General features: G+C 40.1%; 1 protein-coding gene across 20 annotated transcripts in view; it reads right to left on the bottom strand.

The window, feature by feature from the left end:
- LOC124274209 (protein scribble homolog) overlaps window positions 1–23,514 on the bottom strand; it is a 122,875-nt gene that overhangs the window by 32,495 nt on the left and 66,866 nt on the right. For 16 of the 20 annotated variants that reach the window (XR_006897889.1, XR_006897890.1, XM_046709515.1 and 13 more), the window contains 12 exons: window positions 22,731–22,811; window positions 21,239–22,027; window positions 20,431–20,541; window positions 19,962–20,021; window positions 19,536–19,652; window positions 18,157–18,273; window positions 15,921–15,983; window positions 15,566–15,787; window positions 12,998–13,054; window positions 10,254–10,379; window positions 9,602–9,670; window positions 5,894–6,031 (listed from right to left, as the gene is read on the bottom strand). Coding sequence is in view for 18 of the 20 variants with exons in the window: in XM_046709515.1 (XP_046565471.1) it covers window positions 5,894–6,031; window positions 9,602–9,670; window positions 10,254–10,379; window positions 12,998–13,054; window positions 15,566–15,787; window positions 15,921–15,983; window positions 18,157–18,273; window positions 19,536–19,652; window positions 19,962–20,021; window positions 20,431–20,541; window positions 21,239–22,027; window positions 22,731–22,811 (1,950 nt within the window). In the remaining 2 variants the exon portion in view is untranslated. The remainder of the gene's footprint in view (window positions 1–5,893; window positions 6,032–9,601; window positions 9,671–10,253; window positions 10,380–12,997; window positions 13,055–15,565; window positions 15,788–15,920; window positions 15,984–18,156; window positions 18,274–19,535; window positions 19,653–19,961; window positions 20,022–20,430; window positions 20,542–21,238; window positions 22,028–22,730; window positions 22,812–23,514) is intronic. The other 4 variants (XM_046709525.1, XM_046709530.1, XM_046709531.1 and 1 more) reach the window with 2 other exon arrangements.

The raw sequence follows: 23,514 nt of genomic DNA, 5'->3' as shown, positions 1-23,514 counted from the left end.
GATGGTTGTACTTATTTTACACAAGCAAATGAATATTTTACCCCAAAACACAAACAAACGGAACCTGCAGAAATATGACTCAAAATGGATATACGAAAACATTACAAATTAATAAGCTCTTTTAAGCTTTTAGTCTGATATATTCAGGTACTTTCCTTCAAGGCACAGCGATGGTCACATTGTTTCATTTTGATGTCATTTTTCAATTTGTAGTGGTTGGATCCCCTTTAGTTCATAGCAACATCAGCTGATGAATTGAGTGTTTTTCTTAGAAGAGACTTTGGCTTTAGGAATAACTGATAATCTTTAATGTCTCTTCAGAATCAGAAAATGCTGACTTGGCAAAAGCTGTAGACCAGGCACAACGAGCCAGCAGCCATTGTTAATTAGATTCCGTTGATATACAACTAGTCAAGACAGCATCATCAGGAGGTGACATGTCCTTGACAACACTCATAGCACCAGGAGAAATGGTGAAGACCATTTTCATAAACAGATTCCCGTTTTACACCCATTCTATACCACTTGTTTCCATGGAAATGACAAAAGATGAAATTTCTTAAATCTTCAGTTGATATGTATGATCACATCTGTGAGGAAACATTCAATACCTTTTCAGATTAACTTCAAAACAACAGATTAAGGTGAAACCAGATTCCATGAACATCCCTGACACCAACACTCCAGAGAATCCTGAAACAGCTCACAGCATTTCAAGATTGGCATGAGTATAGAGATTCATGAAGAAACATTGAAATCATTATGAGTTTTATAGAAATGAAACGATTATGTTCGGGGAAAGTTCCTCGAGTTCCAGCGCAAGTAGACAAGTCTTGGGGATTACAACTGCAGTCAAATATATCACCTGTGTAAACAAGTGGAAGCCAGCAGATCCGCGGCGGAATTAAACGATTCACAGAAACGAATGAGCTGGTTTTCAAATCCCCAGAATTACATGGAAGATCATCCTCCCAAAAGTCGTTGCATTGACTGCATGAACATGTAAAAGCTTTCAATGAAATTAAACAGTATTGAGGGAGGAAATCTCCGTAAATTCAAAATCTGAACGTTAATAACTAAAAACCAATACAGACTGAACAAAAACACAAAAGGTAATTCCCCCGACTTCATCGATGACCTTTCTCCACAATTGAACACATCATTTTCTGACATACATGACATGCAATGACCTCCCTATCCTCACAATCCTTACACCAATGCCGAAACATTAACAATTCAGTGATGCACAGGCATCAAGTTCTTAACTGCAGACATTTCTATCCATAAAAAACATTTTGAAACCATAACCCTACTTTGGTACCAGTAATGAAGTAATCTAATGAGCTAGAATCAATAATTACCTAACAAAATAGTCAACTGAACAAACTAGATGGTGTAGGACCTAGAGGTAACCACAGAACCAACTGACAAGAATCAATATACTCAGTGGGCCCTGGGGTACAGCTCGGCAGACGACGAGATTGCCGCAGACTATTTGGCTACTTGTCTATGACGACAAAGAAACCATGTCAAATCAATGGTTATCATTCAGTGAGGCTGGTGTACAGAGAGTAAACAAGTCAATGACCATGTAATTGTCCACTGTTTTCTGTTGATTCAACTGTCCACATTATTTTCTGTGTTTCTTATCTCCCTGCCTTGAATATTCATTCAAACATGAAAATGAAAAAAATATGTGTTTGTGTTTTGAGAATCCCTTCAGGTCTAGCCAAACAATGTGAACTCTAAGTATTATCATCCACTTTGTATAATAGCATTTGCCGAACCTAACTTATAGCATAAACTTTCAACTCTGGCTGCGGACAGTGACTAAAGTCACAGCTGGTACACCGTCCAGTGCATGTGTCAGAAACAGATTCCGAGATCCACTATCACCTCAATGTTGGCGTTAAAACTAAATGAAGCTACTTCACAAAGCTGTCAAAATTACAGAAGAGATGCTTCAAGGTGATGTCAACAACGTACTGCCTAACTCTCACACTGATCACTACAGCTCATGGCACGAAATGGCAGTTCTTATGCCAATGGACACAAATCTCAAGGGACTGATTCACATTAAAATCTTGTTAATGGATTCAAGTGAGTAACAAATTCACTGAAGCCCGTGTCACTGAGGAGACATCTCTCCACCACCAACACACTAGCACCAAATTGGACCACAATGGTTTCTCCCTATCACAGTCTTTGGTAAAGGCCAGAGCCAGTAATCAAACCCTGATGGAACTCATACATCACTTTGCATTCTTATCAGTTATCTTCCCCAGAGAAGACCACAAAGACAAAGAGAAATGCCATACTTCTAGAGACAGTGTGTATGGTTGCTGTCGTATCATGTCTAGTCTAGCAATGACAGGGAACACCAACAGTCAGTATCATAAATGGCTCCCATATAGAGGATTTGAACGTGAGCAAACTATCTGACTACCCCAATACCATTGGAGGAAGAGTAAGTCAGGTTTATTGCCATAGTAGATATATTCTTGCCACCGCTGGTAACAACAAGAGTGAGCATGACACACTGCACCAACACGGGGTATCTGAACGTGAGCAAACCATCTGGCTACCCCAATACCACTGGAGAAAGAGTAAGTCAGGTTTATTGGCATAGTAGATATATTCTTGCCACCGCTGGTAACACCAAGAGTGAGCATGACACACTGCACCAACACGGGGTATCTGAACGTGAGCAAACCATCTGGCTACCCCAATACCACCACAGGGCGTGTGAGACTGGTTTCCTGTCAAAAAACATCCAACTTGCCCCGACAGGGAATATCCAGAGTGAGCATCACACATTACACCCAAATAGGGGAGTTGAATGTGAGCAAGCCACTGGCTACCCCAAAGCCACTATATTGTGAGTTCTTTAAGATCATTAAGAATGAGCATCACACCTTGCACCCATGTAGGGAATCTTTGTCATGATCTGCCCAAACCACTAGGCTGCTGCACAGACCACTTCTATACACCCACATGTTTAAACATCAAAATGAAACTGTGTTCATCACTTGAGAGGGCAAGAATTCACTTATAACAAGGACAGGGAATCTATTGATCCATCATGGTAATGCCCTATCAATTTCCAGCAGCAACATGTTCAACACCAATGCAAGTCATCATAAAGAGAGAAGCATATTTGTCAAAGACTCAAAGATTTGTAAAATATGGACCAAGTGTTTTAGCGACATCGACAACAGCCAATTCTTCAGAAAATTCACAGACAGTGTCAGCTTCATTGGCTCAATTGATCAACGCAAGGAACCAATCCATTTTGAATTGAGAAAGAGAATTACATAATATAACATTGACAGATGGCAGATAAACACTAGCTGTGGCTTAAGCATAATTCCAGGTCATTATGCCCAATAAACTGACAAAAGCTGCATGCTGAATCAATGACCCATCATCACTATGAGTTGGACACAGACCAGAGCAGTGTTGGCCGACATACACATTTCTTCGACAGAAATCTACCTGATCAATAAAGTGGCCTTGCCATCGTGCAACAAGACGAGTATGGCGTAACATGGTGGTGGTGATAACGCAAGACTTCAGCATACCAGTCTCTGGCCCAGTTGCGTCACCGCGATTCATTACCTTCACAACAAGGTCAGTGATTGGCTTATTGAGGCAAGGGTTATTTCCATATAACAATGTCATCAACGCATTTCACCGGCTTCCCGGACGGTTGTGAGATAACGGAGCTGGCACATGGGTCCTAATGATGCCTGGACGTGCGGCACTAAGGAAACTCAGCCTGTATAAGCGATAACAATATCATTGGCTATTACACCTGACTCTGAGCCTGTAAATTAAATCTTGACATAACACTTTCCATTAGTGCTAAAATATAACACAGCGCCATAAATAACCTGCTCTGTCAGATGAAGCTACTCCTCCTGCAAACACCTTTGGTGACATTTTTCAATTATGTTGAGTATCCCCAAACTAACAATACTGAAATATGCAGTTTATTTATGTCTTTATGGCAAAAAACAGTACAGGTGTGTACATATAACACTGCAGTGCTAATCATTGTACTAAATGAATCTATACTGAGGTGAAAAAATTAGGGATCACATGAAAGCACAAGTGTTCCCTTACTTTTTTCCAGGTTTCTTCACAAGCTATGTGATAGAAAGCTTGTGAAGAAACCTGGAAAAAATATAGGAACACTTGTCCTTACATGTGACCTCTTCTTTTCCCCCCCTCAGTATATCTACTTGAGCTATGTACACTGAAAAAGCTGACACATCATTTCAAATTTGCTCTGGCAGCGAGTATTGAATTTTGAAAATTAAGCCTAAATAGACGTGGTATGAAGGATTTGCTCTGAAAAAACTCTGTGTCATTCATGCAGCTGCCAGTTTTCGAAAGAAGTATGAAAGTCAAGAGGCCCTATGATAACCATCTTGTTGAACATGGAGAATGATGGAGTCGTAGATTCAAATATCAGAGAGCACACATCATGCACCCTCTTAAATTTAACACTGGTTGTCATTACTGCAGCGAGCATACGTGAACCAATGAAGACCATTCACTAAAACTTCCAACAAGATATGTCTCTCATTGAGGAACATCTCCAGAAGTCGCGATGACTTAGGTTTTTTCCAAGCATTATGTCATGTCCACACAGTGCTAAAGTAAGATCTGATGTCAGGGAAAGGAATGAGTCTGTCTCCCAGGCCCAGCAGAATTTAGTAAAATATACCCTACTCAAGCTTGAAACGATTTGGTAAGTCTAGATTGGCTCGGCCCTGATATCTAGCTTTGTTCTGGGATCCATTTTGGGTTTATTTCTATCTTGAAGATATATATGTGGTAATAGGATAACTTTATTTCTGGGGCTGGTCTCGGAAAGGAGTGAGACACAGAGAACAATGACAGCTGGAGTGAGTGGATCTTACTCTCGTCACCCACATTAATTACATCTATATCATGGCGGCCTGAAACTGGTCAACCTTGGGTCAGCCTGACATGAGGTTGCTTTGTCTGACAACTGTACGTGGGGTACATTGAAAACCCCATCTACCAAACCCAATCATTAAACCTCTTCAGCACAGAGGTGATACCAGGTCCCATATTCGCAACACAAAGATGACAAGACATGACGCCTTTTCTCAACCACCTTATATCATCTACGACTTTCACTGATACATCTGTATTATTCCATTTGTACGTTGGAATACAATTCAGCATACAATCAGGATTAGTTATACTCTCCTGCTTTATATTTCTAAAACAGAGCTGATGTTGTTTTGTCATCCATCTAAGGATTATTCGAAAGAGCAGTCAATGTGACCATCCAATCATCATAATAGCTTGATCATGAGAAACATGGGGTAATACATCCGAGAGTTATATGAGGATATGGTACATACTTTGTGAATTCTTAGACAATACAAGATGATGTTTAAAGGTGGAGAATGTGGGTGAGAATGTTTTGGCTGTCAGTTCTCCCGAACAATCAGATGAAGTTCACATGGTTAAGACAAAATGAGCACCTGATGCATGTAATGAGAAAACATTCAACACATTATTCTGAGAATCAGCAGACATGATTCCTAAAATCACAAACATGGAAACAAAAAATGGAATAAATGTAATCACATGACATCACATTACTGAAACAGAAATAGAAATTAGGAACAGTTTGAAAATCAAGATTAATGTGACCGTCAGTGGCGACAATGGAAAATTACTGTTATGACTGTTAGTGTGTTAGAGAACATAATTAAACAAAGAAAACGTGATGTAAACTACATGATTCAAAAAAGCCAAATTCAGAAGCAAGACAACACTTACAACAACATAAGGACAAAAAACTCAATTTTTTCGCCACGATGAGATTTCCTTTAACATACAGTGTTACCTTTTGAGCAATAAGTTTCCCCGCCGGAAGCCGGGCCTGTTTCCTCGGATCAATGGCATCCTCCTCGTCAACAACCTCCGCCTGACGAGCGAGGCCCACCCGTTTAGGGGGGACAGGGGGTTTGGCCTTCTTGGGGGGCTAGAGAGTTAGAGCAGGGCATGCGTTAAGTCCACAACAGAATACCATGCTGTTCTCGGTTGCCCTTGTGGCATGCTAGCACTACTGCTACTACTAAGTAAAAGACTCGGGTCCATGGGAAACTGGGGTAGACTTTCAAATGTGTGGCATGTTTCTAATCTAGGGTAGATCTCATCTGGCATGAATGTGTGTCCAAAAAACTTTGGATCATTTCACTGAAATTCTCTTGATGATATCGGTATATCATGGTTTGAATGAGTAAGGCTTAAGCTTTTAGCAATATTCCAGCAATATAACGGCAAGGGACAACAGAAATGGGCTTCACACATTGTACTTATGTGAGGAATGAAACCCGGGTCTTTGAGACAAGCAAATGCTTTACCACTATGCATCCCAACAGCTTGGTTGAATGACGTTATCTCGACCAGTCTGGGTGTACCCTAGTTCTACCTAACATAATACAATGGACATCATCTTTGACTTGCCATGACTAGAAGATTGTATATGTAATCATGCCACAAACTTGACAATCTGCCAGTACTTAGAGCCGTGCCATAGACCAGAGTCTTCTCATATCTAGTCTAGTTTAGTAGGTAACAAGACTTACTGCTGCATTGCTTACAGTGACCCTAGGAATCCAGAGAATGAATGGATTTATGCTGGGATAGGAGTTTCAAACTTGACAGAGGAAAGTTAATACTCCTGACAGTTAATAGTTTGACCAGTATAACTTCCTTCTGAATTGACTTTGGGGAAAAGTAGCTATAGTAAAGCACTTTGTAAACCAGAACTTTCCAGGTAGCTTGTTGATAGATAGAAAAAAACTCACTAGTGGCTCAAAAAGTTTATCATTGTATTTTGGGGGGCACAGGCATCACTGCAACAACCACAATTTCAGGACATCGATAAGCTGTTATCAAGAAAATTCTTAAATGGTCCACAATTAGACATCAGCTGAATAATTAGAGTATCCTCCCTTGAATATGCCATTAAAATATCCAAATGACAATGCAGACTATTTATGTTGGTCTGGTTTTGATATGCAAATGTCAAATGGTGGCAGAGAAAACTTTATCTCTCAAACTTTCTTTCTGAGAAGCTGGAATATTTCCTTGAATGTATTGCTTCACAAGAACCAGTGGTTTTAATTTGTTCTGTAAAACTTTCTTCTAAGGCCAAGTGATGAATGCTCACGCCCATTCCTGTTTTCTTAGACTGACTGAGTTTGGCTTTACGCTGCTTTTAGCAATATTCCAGCAACATCACGGCAGGGGACACCAGAAATGGGCTTCACACGTTGTACCCATGTGGGGATTTGAACCCAGGTCTTCGGCTAGACTACCCCACCGCCCCCTGTTTCCTAGAGGTAATGTAAGTGATACAGCAGCAGGCATCTAATCATAAAACTGTGACATGTTTCTGAAACGTAATATCCTCCACAGTGCATGCTAGACAAGTTTGGAGATGAGTCAGGAGGAGGATATTGCTCGTTTCAGTAAGAGTGCATAGTTTCATGGTTCCCACTTCAATCTTTTCACTTTCAGCATTTCTACCAGTTTTGTCAGAATATGTTCCATTAATCATGTACAAATTATGACTTTTACAAAAGGGTTGACAAAATGTATCATAAAGTCACATTTAAAATATACTCCTTTTAGCAACTCATCATGATCATGAAATTCAAGAAGTGGGATCCATGTCAAAAAGATGTCTAAAAGACTATACCCATATCCAAGCCATGTTTGATATGAGCAGTGAATATCGAGGTTTAGGCTTTAAAGATAATTAAGAGCAAAGACACGAAATATAGATGGAAATGTTGGAAAAAGCAAGGAAAAAGAAATTGTATATTAAAACAACAAAAAAGGAATTGTATTAGCAAATGAGGACAATTTGAGTATTCAGATCAACAACAATGTTTGCTACCGGTTCTTTTTGTCTCAAAATTCAATTTGAATGAAATCTGATTTATGATTTGATGATGTGGAGTCATCTTAGCAAAGGGTTTTATACAAATTAAACTGTCAATCCACAAGCAAAGAAGGCAGTTTAATTATTTAAATAAAAAAGAGAATTGAAATGGCAAAGCATTTTACAAGAAACTTTGATCATGGGTCTCCAGCAAAGCAAACCAAAAGCAAACAAAGAACAACAAAATATAAAGTGGCTATGTTAGAATGTCAAAGACCATAGAAAAGCTTATTATGGCATTATGCACAATATTACTGCCTAAGCATACAGAGAATTGAAAACATTAAATCATATGTGATATAGAAACCTACTACACTATTAAAAGAGGTGAAAGACGTAAGCATGAATGGTAAGCTTTTCTCCACATTTTATGTTTGGTATAATAAGTAAGGCAAGTATGATTGTTTGCAACATCTTATAGACTTTTGTGAAATATAAGAATAGTCTTTGAGATTCCTGTTAAATCAGTGTGGGATGCAGGATGAGTGAGGATGCTAGGAACAGCACAGCAGTCGTTATTGTCAACATCAGTCAAAATGGCCGACGTCAGCCAGGGGAGACAACTCTCACATTGGCAACTATTGTATCCAAACTTCTTTCTTTTCTTTTAGCTTATTTTGTTTCAGTAAACGTTTTAGTGACTGGGTAAAGGAGAATGTTCCTTAGCATCATGCAAAGTATTGATATTGGAATTCAAAAGGACAATTAATTTGTGGTATGTACTATAAATATTGCCTGATACATTCGTTATATTGTGTTCCCTGTGCTCAGTCAACACCAATTTTAGCCGAAACCTTACGTAACAAATTATCATGTCATATTATCATGCACCCCAACATCAGCATCATTTAAGGAATGTTGCAAAACAAGTGTACAAAGAAAAAAAACTTGATTTTTTTAAATTAAACAAACACAATCTCTTTTTGTAATAGTGGCTCCAGAGGCTAAAGTGAGAGTCTCCCCCGAGGCTGACCATCAATTAAAGTCAAGAGACACAGAGGTATGAAGACAGAAGCTGGCTGGTTGGCTTGCTTGTCATGAAGTCCTGGAATAAAGCACTGAAACCCGCAACACACTGACCAGTCACAAAACACCTGCACACAGAAGATGGTGCAGAGACAGGATGGAGCGAGGACCTTGAGAGGTGGGAAGTGCATGACCGTGAGTGGCACTCAACTGATATCAGTGCTGACTTCATGGATATCTTACTATCGCCCGTTCAACATAGCAATCTAAACCTTCAACACAGGCTCAGTGGTGAGATCATTTTGTTGAACGGGAGATGGGGTATTTGTGCACTTAAACAGTTTATGCAAACATATTTCTCTCCTTGTTGACAAAAACTCCTTTGATGGTGGAATTTCAGGTTGAACTTTTATAATTTTCGGATGCATATTTGAATGTCTTTTTGATGATATCAACACAACAATTGCAATGTTTGAAAGTTAACTTCCTTGAGACCTGAACACATGGAAGAGGGTGGTCACACTGAAATCAGTTGTGTCACTGTTTCTTTATGCTATGGAATGCCACTCTAATTCCCACCACTTCCACATCACTGTACCATCCCTGTAATAATAATGACAAAGCATCACCTACCTCGGTCACTTCTTGCTCACTGGGTGGGCTTGAGGTGGGTGGGGCAGGCACTTTATCAATCACAGCACTCTGGGGACACAAGTCACAAGTATTAGAACAATGCACCATGCTTCAAAGACAAAGGTTTATGCCAATCATAATACCCCTGTAACCTTCAGTGTTTCTGGCAACATTTATACATGCGGGTGAAAGGGACTGTTCAGCTATTATAGGGAGGGAGGGTGGAATTCATGTCAGGACTGTACCCAAAGTATGTAACATATTCTGAAGATCGCCCTCTTCCCTGTCTTTCAACAGGACATTCTTCTACGTCCCAGAATATCAACTGATCTGAAGCCCTACCTATATGGAGCAGCTGGGTGCATGGTTAAATTCAAAAGGGTCCTTATCATAAACACACCATGCACTTACAACAACATCTTCTGTCAATATATAATTGGAAACGATCAGTCTGCAGTTGGTTATGAAGCAAGGTATATAATACAGTGTGACACTAACAACCTCCTAGGATTTCATGACATTTTCTCTATGTAAATGTACTACCCCCGTATGAGTAATCCTTTGTAATGTTAACGCCCTTTCATAGTCAATACCAAGCTGCAATCATCAAGTTATTTTGGTTCTGACTTTCAAAAACAGAAGATCCTCATACCTGTTTAGGACTTTCTGGTCCGCGGATCTGGGCATGCTCTTGTTGCAGTATGGCAGTCTGTCGCGCTGTCTCTTCGGCGGCTTGCAGTCGTTGTTCCTCCTGCTCCCGTTCTCTCCTCAGTTGTTCCTGCAGATACACAACACTCTCTGTCACACAGCACTGAGGAAACTCGTGTCTGGGACAAGACAACGTTATGCCCCTCACGTGTCACATGACCTCAGTGGGATATTTTAGACTTGATGTTACTGAAGGCTAAGTGGCTTCGAGATATGACAGTGATATTAGATCAGTGTGTCTTGAGTGTGGCGTGAACATACAACATGTAGTCATGTCAGGTAACAAGGAGCAAATACATTAGTGACAACACCGATAGCATGAAACACATTGGAATTGAAAATCCTTATTAAAACGATATGTTTATATGAGGATAATGATTAACACAAACAGCTAATCAAGCCACAAAAGAGTGAACAACTTGTTATACCCACATTGAGTCCTCTGTGGAATAAACATGAAAATTATTAGCACATCAAATTCCTACACGATCAGATCCATATCACACTCAGTCAAGTTTATGCTTTGAGGAAGGCATGCAGCAAACACAGGAACAGAGTGCACAGGCTCACACAGGCCACAGGCTCACACAGTCATGGTGCTTAGAGTCTCTTTAGACTGCATTCACAGTCATCATACTACTGCATGTTCATGGGACAGACTAGCCTTTAAACAAAAGCACAATCAGTTTTATCTTTTCCCCTTGTGATTCATATCAGTAAGATTACAAGGAAACCAATAACATTTGATATGTGACGCCCTGTTAACTTGATGCCCTACGACAGCAACGAATGTGCTTGAATATGTGAATATTTTGGCTAGTGCTTTTTGAAACTTAGTCAACTGACAATAATTGGATTTGGTTTTAGTGTCGCATAAGGGGAGTACAAGAAGAAGGGCCATTAAAGACCTTTTGTATAGTTTTTCAGTTTAGTTACACTGTCAAGGATAAAACGTATGGTGTCTTTCCTTCACTTGTCCTTCAAATCATTTGCTACAGGATTGAAATCTAGGTTTGTTAAAAATGATGGTCGACAAAGAAATGACAAGAATCTGTCAGAGTTTTTAGCATTCTTGTACCTGTAGGCTGTAGAGAACTGAACAATGTTGTTCTATCAAGACTCATGTCGTACCTGAACATGTTACAAACTGAGAGTTATCTACCTACTTATGATCTACATGTCAGCATTAGTTTTTGTCAAGCCAGATATTAGAACAGAATAATTCATGATTTGAAGGTTCAGAACAAAATACACTTATGACTGGACTCCACATAAAGAAAAAATCCATTGAGCATCTTCTTACATGTTTTCATCCACTTTGGGTATTCATAGTTTTCTTTGGCAGTTTTTAAACAACTGACAAATTCTTTCACATAAAATGACCTAGAAGACTGGTTTCAGGCGACTGCTCACTGCCATGTTCCATATGCTATTGCAAGTGTGTCAGGTATTACAAGAGCTCACAACAGTGATGAACTGTTCAGTTACAGTGTGATGTAGCACTTTCTTCATACCAGCACTCAGTTATATATACAAGCTGTGTTACGATCAGTGAAGACATGCAGGTACACAATCTATTAAATACTCATGTACAGTGCTGTTATACAATTATGTCTTATAAGTTTTCATTCATATCTGCACACAAGCAAATCATTTTATTGATTTACTATGCATATCTCACACAAACACACAGTTTATCTGAAGCTCTGTCTTGAATACATAGCAATGACACAACACCTACAAAGCTGTCCTTGGTATAAACTCACTGAACAGACGATCATTAGTAATCAACACAACTACATATTCCAGATTAGACTGAAGTAAGTATTTCCACAATAATTATCTACAATAACAGTAATTTTCTAGCAAAGTGTCAGCCATTAACTTAAAAAATCTAAAAGATGTCAACATTAGCATGATTAATGGTGAACTTATGGATGAAAATTCAAATATTGTACAACAGGAAGGAACCAAACTTTACGCATGATGACTTAATATTTATGACTGATATATAAATCTCTTTCACACTTAGACAGGGCTTCTTTCCATTTGAATGATATTACCAAGTGTTGTTTTGTTTCTGTATAATGATTCTATGTATAGAGCTTTATGCAGATAGGCCTGGTCAAGCAGAGTCTAGAGGTACAAGCTACAGTTAGAGGGATGCAGGCAAGAATCTGCCAGTAGTGTAGCAGTTGTGTCAGCTTGTCACATGTGAAGATGTAGACTACACTGTGACCATCCAGTATTTAATATGTTGAATACTTTACAACAATGGTAAATGACAAGTCATCTTTACTGACACATTTACAAAAAAGATATGCTGAAAGATACAATCTACCTTGCATTAAAAAAAGTTGTCTACTAAGAAATGTCATAAATCCTTTCTTTTAATATCAAAGTATGGTTTGGATTATGTTTCTGTATAATTAATGTTCTTTTTAAAATAATCATGTAAATTTTAATTTCTTTAGCACCAAACTATACAATTTATTCACAAGACTGTGAAGGCATTTCGTACCAACATATTAATGCATTAAGAACCAAGCTGGACCCCTCAAATTTAGAACCCTGTCGACATATTGGATTGATGTTATGGATGGATGTGACAACCTATGACTTGACAGTGACAAGCTGACAGTCCTAGATGCTGCATTCTGTCTAGGCGTGTCTAGATGTAGGACCTACCAGGTGTTCGGAATGTTCCGCCTCCCATTGTAGGGTCTCCTTAACCATCTCCTCCTCCTATAACACAATGACTGGCTACAGGCGGACGCCGCTAACTACGCCACTTCTAGTGCTAGTGTCCTCGTGCTACCATCACCACACAGCACACAGGACTCTCACACAATAGCCGTGTCTCACTTGACCATGCTAACCCCAATGTATCTATTGGCAACACATTTAATGTTTATAAATGGAATATTTCCAAACTTTGACTTTGACATCTAGTCATCTTTGGACCTACTGACGTGAAACGTTCAGCTAAATTCCATAACCCCAAACCCCAAAGAATAGGAATTTCGGGTTATATCACATAAAGACCTCAGACCAACACTAACATTCAACACACAGATCCCTTATACATTCCCCTGATTACAAGTATATTAAGGAGTGATTGAAGATTTAATGCCAAAGTCAGCATTCTAGCCATATCAGAGAGGCATGTGTGGCAAACCAGTGAAGGACAGCATGAGCTATGGCCAAGGTCATTGGGGCACAGTGACATGCAATCAAGTTTCTTAGCTCTGCAAATGGCTGCATAGAATTAGCTTGTGAAATCTGATACAACCCATTCTAGATACAAGAAGAATACTACTACTGCGACAAGACCAACCCTAGATGTAACAAGGATCGTCTTCTACTCAGACAAGGATGACCCTAGAAGCAACAAGGAATCTTCTGCTGGGGCAAGACCCATCCTAGATGCAACAATATCAGAAAAGCCACTGACTGAGCAAGACAAAGATGCTCTTCCTCTGAGGCAAGGCCCACCCAAGATGTAACACTATCAGTATGTTCTTCTACTGAGGCAAGACCAGCCCTAGATGTAATGCTGTCAGTATGCTGTTCTACTGACAGTGGCCCAGCCCTGGATATAATGCTGTCAGTATGCTGTTCTATTGACAGTGGCCCAGCCCTAGTTGAAATGCTGTTCTACTGACAGTGGCCCAGCCCTCGATGTAATGCTGTCAGTATGCTGTTCTACTGACAGTGGCCCAGCCCTGGATATAATGCTGTCAGTATGCTGTTCTATTGACAGTGGCCCAGCCCTAGTTGTAATGCTGTTCCATTGACAGTGGCCCAGCCCTAATTGTAATGCTGTTCTACTGACAGTGGCCCAGCCCTCGATGTAATGCTGTCAGTATGCTGTTCTACTGACAGTGGCCCAGCCCTAGTTGTAATGCTGTTCTACTGACAGTGGCCCAGCCCTCGATGTAATGCTGTCAGTATGCTGTTCTACTGACAGTGGCCCAGCCCTAGTTGTAATGCTGTTCTACTGACAGTGGCCCAGCCCTAGATGTAATGCTGTCAGTATGCTCTTCTACTGAGGCAAGACCAGCCCTCGATGTAACACTATCAGTATGCTGTTCTACTGACAGTGGCCCAGCCCTCGATGTAACACTATCAGTATGCTGTTCTACTGACAGTGGCCCAGCCCTAGATGTAATGCTGTCAGTATGCTGTTCTATTGACAGTGGCCCAGCCCTAGTTGTAATGCTGTCAGTATGCTGTTCTACTGAGGCAAGACCAGCCCTAGATGTAATGCTGTCAGTATGCTGTTCTACTGACAGTGGCCCAGCCCTAGATGTAACACTATCAGTATGCTGTTCTACTGAGGCAAGACCAGCCCTAGATGTAATGCTGTCAGTATGCTGTTCTATTGACAGTGGCCCAGCCCTAGATGTAATGCTGTCAGTATGCTGTTCTACTGACAGTGGCCCAGCCCTAGATGTAATGCTGTCAGTATGCTGTTCTACTGACAGTGGCCCAGCCCTCGATGTAACACTATCAGTATGCTGTTCTATTGACAGTGGCCCAGCCCTAGTTGTAATGCTGTCAGTATGCTGTTCTACTGAGGCAAGACCAGCCCTAGATGTAACACTATCAGTATGCTGTTCTACTGACAGTGGCCCAGCCCTAGATGTAACACTATCAGTATGCTGTTCTACTGACAGTGGCCCAGCCCTAGATGTAATGCTGTCAGTATGCTGTTCTATTGACAGTGGCCCAGCCCTAGATGTAATGCTGTCAGTATGCTGTTCTATTGACAGTGGCCCAGCCCTAGATGTAATGCTGTCAGTATGCTGTTCTACTGACAGTGACTGTCAGTATGCTGTTCAAGTTCTAGATGTTGTTCTGAGGCAACACAGCCCGAGATGTAATGCTGTCAGTATGCTGTTCTACAGACAGTGGCCCAGTTCCTTGCATCAAGTGGAAACACTGTATAGTGATCTGAGATTCTACACAAGAAGTCTACACTACACTTACAGGTGCTCAGCTGGACTCTATAAACATGCAGGACTTGTGTTGAGTAAATCAAGTGAAGGATTGGATCACTGGCTACATCACATACTAACAGTGTCTTATACACAAATGCAAATATAACTTTACAAAATGAAGGACCATTTTCACAGAAATACAAAATTCAATGAATAAATTAAATTCAATTGTAACAGGAAAAGATAATGATACCAAACTTGGCAAAGTAAAAAAACAAACAAAATTGTACAGGTGTGTTAATGAGTTTCTCACCTGTCGGATTAATCGCATTTCCTCATCCTCCCTGTCAATACTGGATACAGAACCTTGCCGGGATGATGCCAGAAAGCCGACCGGACTGCCGGGACTGGATATCTCTGGGGTGGAGTTTGGGTCGTAGCCATCACACACCATAATGTTCATTTTGTCTCCAACACTGCGCAACGCTCGAACAGCTTCTTGGTGAGTTGACCCGAGCAGACTCGTACCATTCACCTGGGGAGGGAAAATTGGTTCAAATATCTACAGAATGACGACTTACTTACTTACTTCTAACAAATAGATGAACAAAACCAATGTTTGTTAAATCCCAATCCCAAGAAGTGTTCTGGTACACGATGAGACTAACCTCAAGTATTCTCTGGCCTATCACGAGCCGTCCATCTTTCCCCACAGCACCTTCTGCGTTAATCTGGAAAGAGATCAAACAGCCATCAAACAGTTTGAAGACAGCAATAATAACTTCACGTAATCAGGGATTGACATGAGGATAATGCTACTTCCTACATACCGGAGAAAGGTTAGTGAGGTCTGTAATGGAAAAACTATGACCTCCAGTTATTCCATGGCATGATATCAGGTGCAAAGTCAAAAACAAGATTCCAAACAATGAAACACCTACAGAAAAACACCATTAATCATTTGACTAATTTCTGTATTGACTAATGAAAGCTAAGAAAAAATGTCCCAATAATCATGCATTGATTTTTCCATGAGGAATCGTTCTGATGGTTTCCTCAGTAAATGCACAAGACTTGGATAGTCCCATGCATATGTAAAGGATATTTACTGTTGCCTCATACAGAATACTGAAGTGCCTGCTCAAAGCTTGCGAGACGATTCACCAAATGTAAAGATATCAGCCTGTAAAGTATGGCAAAGCAAGACAAGCTGGTGATATGAGCAACCCAATTTAGGCAGTGGCATTTAACAAAAACCTGGGTTCCTTCCAGACCAGTTCTATTATGGAATGCTCATCTGAGATATTGATGCTCATATACAGTCAACTCTCGTTAATCCGACACTTGTGGTTGCAGAGAAATATGTCGGATTAACGAAAATGTCGGATTAATGAAAATGTCGGAATAATGAATTTGTGTGAAAATATCAATGTTTACTAAATGTCATGATCGTCATACTGTTGCATGCATATCAGAAATGGTAGATCTAGTTATCTTCATCGTATGTAAAAATATTCACAGAAATAAGAAATACTAACAATACATACTTGTTTTCATTTATTAACATTCATAGATGGCATAACATACATATATAATCACATAAGCGAACAGTTTCATATCTATTTCATGACCACATTGGCACAAAACTCACGTTTGTTTTTACCGCATATCAGCTGCCATTATGACCCTGATGTTGAATATGTTACAGTTTCCATACAACTAATTCCATAATAACATGTGGACGTCTAATGTACAATCGAAGTGTATCATAACATATATAATTTATAACTTGAAAAATCTTTGATGGTCATTTACATCAAACACGTCTAAGTGGTGTGTCAGAAATGTTTGCAAAGTGTTCAACGATGTTTTGGCCTCAGATAGCTTGAAGCATTGGAATCAGTCATAGAGGCGGCTCAACCACTAAGCAGACTGCTTCAGGATGTCAGATCACGGTTGATCGTCCAATCTTCACATTAAACTTCTGTTCAGCAAAAGTGATGACTTCTTGTTGTGCTGTCTGGGGTTTGTCTTTCTTCAAAGGAGATTTCTTTCTTGATCAATGGCGTGACTTCTACAAGGGGTAAACAGCAGCTGGTGTACTCGTGACAGACATCTTGTGATGAAAACTCATGTCGGTTGTAAAACATTTTATACAGCTTCATCTCTACTGTTATTTCTTGAATAAATCGCCTCAATTAATTATCCTGTGTTCCTAATTAACAAGTGTGATGTTCACTGGCGTGGGTGTTAAGCAGCCAGTAAGGCAGCGCTAATCACCTTTCATGTGTGATGTTTGTATCGGTCGGATCATCCGACCGGCTGCGTTGATTGTCGGATTAACGAATGTTTTTACAATGTATTTACAATGATCGGTTGCTAGATTGGTGTGTCGGAGAGTCGGAATGCGAGAATGTCGGATTAACGAGAGTAATTATCACTGTTTTAAATGGTTCCCTAATTTTTTGTCGGATTAATGTGATTGTCGGATTAATGAGTGTCGGATTAACGAGAGCTGACTGTACACAGTATAACAGTCATTGTGATCGTCCATGAACACATAATACATAAACTGTCTGGCGAAAATCAGATATGGGCTTCACACATTGTACCCATTGGGGAATCGACCCGGGTCTTCATCATGACAAGTGAATACTTTAACCACTAGGCTAACCCACCACCACTTATCATAATGGACAGGTTATTGGCGTTCTAGACTCAAGTCACAAGAGTGTCATGGATTACAACTATTTACGATCTTGCAAAGTATTTGGCACAGAGGTTAGTGGTTGCACTGATTTGGGTGACTTTGTCAGTCTCCGCGGAACGTCACACCAGGTAATCAGGAGAGGATGCAACACATGCAATGGAGGAAGCTGCCAGCATGCTGTCAGTTGAACCTACCCGTGATATAAAGATACCCTCGTCGTTCTTGTCCAGAGGGTTTGCAGAGAAGTTCTTGATACCACCCTTAATACTCATACCAAGCTTGTCTCCCTGTTCCTTAACAATAACAAGTTCCTGAAATAAATACATCAGTCTTACTGAGCTGTTGCCACAAGACAAAGGGACATAAAATACATCAGTCTTACTGGGCTGTTGCCACAAGACAAAGGGACATAAAATACATCTACTGACATGATATCAGGTGCAAAGTCAAAAACAAGATTCCAAACAATGAAACACCTTCAGCAAAACACCATTAATCATTTGACTAATTTCTGTATTGACTAATGAAAGCTAAGAAAAAATGTCCCAATAATCATGCATTGATTTTTCCATGAGGAATCGTTCTGATGGTTTCCTCAGTAAATGCTCAAGTCTTGGATCAGAGGTGCAGATAAGCTGCGTATCTGCGTAAATTACGCAAATATTTATGTGAAAACTCAACTCCTATTAAGTCTATTGCGTACAAGTACGCTTGAAGTTTTGTAAATACTCAATAAATGTGATCTTACATGCGTACACACAAAAATGTCAAATCGTAGCTTGCGTACCGGTGGATAGATAGAATAACTGAAGTATACTTAGAGGTTCTATTTCAGGACATGAACTTGACAACTTGCAGTCTTTCTTATCGTTTCTCATATAACAGATCAAATGTAAATCACAAACACTAACATTAAAACTTTATTAGAGTTTTAAAATTAATGGAAAATGGCAAAATACCCAATTGAGTTTGAGTGATTGGTACAGTACAATTTATTTCGTTACTCAAAGGATAATTAGGATACCCATGTGAGATGAAGACAAGCGAGTACATAACTCAATGACTCAAACAGTTATCTGTAGCTCTGCTTGGATAGTTCCATGCATATGTAAAGGAAATTTACTGTTGCCTCATACAGACTACTGAAGTGCCTGCTCAATGCTTGCGAGCCAATTTTGGTGTTAGAAGGATCCTTATGGTGCCCACATTATCATGATCCCTGTGAACAGTATGTAATGTTTATTCGAGGTAAATCTGTTTGTTGTCCCAGTAAATTATTCCATAGTAACGATTCACAAATGTTAATACAAGTGTTTGATGTTTAGTGTCAGTCAGCAATATTCTATCCATATGATGGAGTCAGGATCAGACAATAAGGTTGATGTTATCAATCCACAGCCACCTACAGTCTGGATACATTGATAGCCAAGTCCAACTCGGGACCAATACTAACCCAGAATCCCTATGGGATATTACCTATGAATACCTATGAATGCCCAAAACAGATGAAAGAAAACTTTGTTACTTGCAAATTTAGCTGCACCACAGTTGATGGTGATTTGACAGAACTTACCTGAAGACCTTTCGGTGGTGGGTCGTGTCGCACAGAAAGGTTGATCTCAAACGTTGGAGCAATCAGTGCCATCACAGTCTCTTGATGTGTACACTGCGTTACATCTTTGCCGTTAACCTAAACACAATACACTCATAGATGTATTCCCTGGCACTGACAAGGTGGGTGTGATTGCTTGGTTTTGGTCATAAAACATGCAAGTTAGTGAGAAGAAAGCTCAATGTGTCGTATGTCACAGATGTTAACTACTTCAGTGAAAAACTTAGGTAAGGTACCTACAGACAAAGGATAATTGGGGATATAGCTGAATTCAAGCCCCAGACCAGCAGATCCTGGTGCAGTTAATGGATGTAACTCTGCACAGAAAGTTGTGGCACTAAAAACTACAAGGTCAATGGAGAAGTTCATTTACAGAGATATACTTACTGCTATTATTCTATCTCCTATTTTTAACTTTGATTTGGAAGCAGCACCATCCTTAACAATCTGAAATGTAGAGAAAAGCTCGATTAACAAAGAGGAACACTAAAGTCTTAAAAATGGTTTGGAGGTGTCTCATGGCAACTCAAATATAATGTCTCTAACAAATTCATACTCAATTCATACCCTTGAAACTTCCCCTTAAAGTGAGAGAGTGAGTGAGTTTAGTTTTACGTCGCATCAGCAGTATTCCAGCTATATGGCAGCAGTCTGTAAATAATCGAGTCTAGACCAGACAATCCAGTGATCAACAGCATGAGCATTGATCTGCGCAATTGGGCTTCCCCTTAAAGTTTCCAGTCACAGACAAACAAAATGTGAAACATGCCCCCTTGTACACTGCAAAATTCAAACAACCTTCCAATAAACAGTAGTGTCATTATATTCTAGAGTAGCTCCAAGCAACCAATGTTACCTTAGAAACAAAAATGCCTGGTTCCTCGGCACCAAAAGGCTGACTGGAGTGGTCACTGCCGCCCACAATACTGAGACCCAGGGGGCCCCCAGCTTTTAGTATCACAATGTCCTAAAAACATGCAACAATTCTTTCATCTTTTGAATACATTGGACACTAAATCTACAGGTTTTTTTTCACAAAGTAAAATATATCTGAACTTGTCAATTTCATCTAACTGTAAATGGTACAATACAACAACAGATCTAACTCTGTTAGTGCACTAGTCCTAATAATAACATAATAACAAAATACAACAAATAGCAACCGTCCTCATGTGTTAACTATTCTGAAATTTGGCTAGAATTACAGGACGGGTGCTAACTTATACCACTGCAAAAAACATGGGGATAATTCTATAGATATACAACTTCTTTATTACAATATATACATTTAGAAGTTTTTTTGATGAATAATGGGGATAGTGCTACAAATATACATCTTCTTTATTACAATATGTGTTTCAAGCAAAACAATTGACAACTGACTGCACTGCCTGCCCAAAACGAATACTGCCTTTGACTGACTGACTGAGTTTGGTTTTACGCCGCTTTTAGCAATATTCCAGCAATATCAAGGCAGGGGACACCAGAAATAGGCTTCACTCATTGTACCCATGTGGGGATTCGAACCCTTTAACCACTAGACTACCCCACCGCCCCATACTGCCTTTGAAGCTGATAAATGTGTGTACTAGATGCTGCTTGTTATGCTACTGAGTGTCTGTCCAAGGCAAGGATCCATCATGGGAGAGCCAGCAGTTACTTACCTCATAAAGGGATTGTTCTTTATCTGTTGAAGGAGAATCAATGTGATTCACATGCACTTTACTAATTGTCTGTCGCTCCATAATAAGTGTGCTGTTTCCAGCACTAACTTCCTTCCCCGATAACACGGCACTGGGGCTGGTGTTGGAGTCACTGACATATGAACTATTTACACTCTGAGCTGAGAAAGACACTGTAGCTGGTGTTGGGGAAATGTTTTCCTTGTTTTCTGTAGTCCGTATGGACGATTGGGACGTGTTGGGGGACCGGTTAAACCCGGGGTACACAAACTTGGGCGGCTGGACCGCTGCTGGGGGAGTTGACCAATCAGACGAGAGTGTCCGTGGCGCCACCTTCGGTGAAGATGAGGGTCCAGCACTAGGGGAAGGATTGGCCTGGATTGTGGGTGAAGGGGTAGATTGGATGGTTGGGATAGGGGGTGGTCTAATGACAGGGGAGGGTGCTTCATCAACACCTGGAGTAACTTGGCTCTGATATGTATATGATGACGGCACAGCAGAAGCAAACACACTTGGACTAGAGCTGATTTCCGATTGGCTGATGTTCAGTGTCTCGTCGTCAGCTGTAGATACGTTCTCGTTCCAATGAATACGTGGTTGTGTCATTGTTGGCAACTTGTGTGCTGTGGTTGAGTCGACTACGTCTTTACTGTCTGGGGACTTTGGGACCACTTTCTCCCGATATACAACCAGCTGGATCATCCGGTCGGAACCAGTCAGTAGCGCCACCGCTTGATCGTGCCGCGCATCCGACAAATCCACATTGTTGATCTGAACGAAACAATAAGTGTGCGACTATAACATATAATCTGATCTTGAGACCATCATATGATGTACAGCAGAAAAATAAATCGTGCTTGTAACTGAGGTAACCAGCAGCTGAATTATCCAAAATCAATTTCTGATGTCAACATTAAATTCGGTACCACAAAACCTTGGTTTTGGTGAAAATACATTAAACAACAGACTTTAAAGCTGATCATGTTTGTAATGTTGAGTTTTCTATCGTTGTGCATCTGTAATATATTTCTGCCTTTGACATAGAACTTCCTTGAGAGGCATTAAGAAGTTGGAGCACTAACGAAGGATAACAAGAGGCATTAAGAATGAACATTAGTAGTAATTGAAACAGTGGAACCTACACTGAAGCGTTACTGGGAACCTACCCAATCCGTCATTACTAGTGGGAACCTACACTGAAGCGTTACTCCCACCGTAATTACGGTGGGAACCTACACAGCGTTACTCTCCCACCGTATTATCCTGGGAACCTACACTGAAGCGTTACTCCCACAAAACAATTACAGTGGGAACCTACACTGAAAGCGTTACACCGTCATTACAGTGGGGACCTACACAGCGACACCAATATATATTTAGTGTCCATCCATATATTATCCTTTATTGACACATAAACAATTTACCCGTCAAACACCAATATATATTCAGCGTTTCCCAGTTATTGCACACTTACGGACATAATGCGATCCCCAACTTGTAGCTTGCCATCATTATGTGCTGTTCCGCCTTCCACTATCCGTGATATGTAGATAGCCTGTAGACAAAACTCTCATCATTAGATACCAGAATTCAGACATTAGCCCACAGACTCAGGTAATACTAAAAGCACAGATTTAGATCTTGTGCTAAAAAGTCTCTTTACACTTGAAATCTAATCATGAAGATCTTAGAACAAATTTGCAGTACAATGAGTATGCATTATTGTATCCCAGGCTTTTTTTCATATTCGATGATGGAGTCCAGGAGCCATCAGAGTGTTTTCTCCTAGAAATACAAATAGGATGTTTTACGGCACTATTTCTATCCAAAATCTTAACACTAGAGGAAACCTTTATTTCATTTTTTTTTTCCAATTATACATGACATGCTTGTTGCTTCATTCTAGAGGCATAGGGAAGTTACGAAACTGGTGTTACTCCTACACTTCCTCTACAACAGGCAAAACTGGAAAATAAAATTCAACAAAACAGTACTGAAAATGCAAACTTGCATTTGTGTTCAAAAACAAGCTCTCAAACTTCAAACAGTGTGAGCAACTAACTGCAAACTCTTCTCCAAAACGAGCTGCATTTTCAAGACACAAAACCAAACAGTAATTCTATCACTTCAAGGTCATGACAAGCAAAGACAGAAAAGTGAAAGAGCGAAGAATCAGAGACATGCTGGAATGCGGAGCACACCATGCACAAGGTCAAGGTTACTCAGAGTCAGTAACAGAATCAAGAGTCAGAACTAGA

Source organism: Haliotis rubra, unplaced genomic scaffold (genome assembly GCF_003918875.1).
Source record: "Haliotis rubra isolate DU_JTF1 unplaced genomic scaffold, ASM391887v1 Scf189, whole genome shotgun sequence".
Classification (NCBI taxonomy): domain Eukaryota; kingdom Metazoa; phylum Mollusca; class Gastropoda; order Lepetellida; family Haliotidae; genus Haliotis; species Haliotis rubra.
The sequence above is the reverse complement of the archived record's forward strand: the minus strand, read 5'-3'. Positions and strand labels throughout refer to the sequence as shown.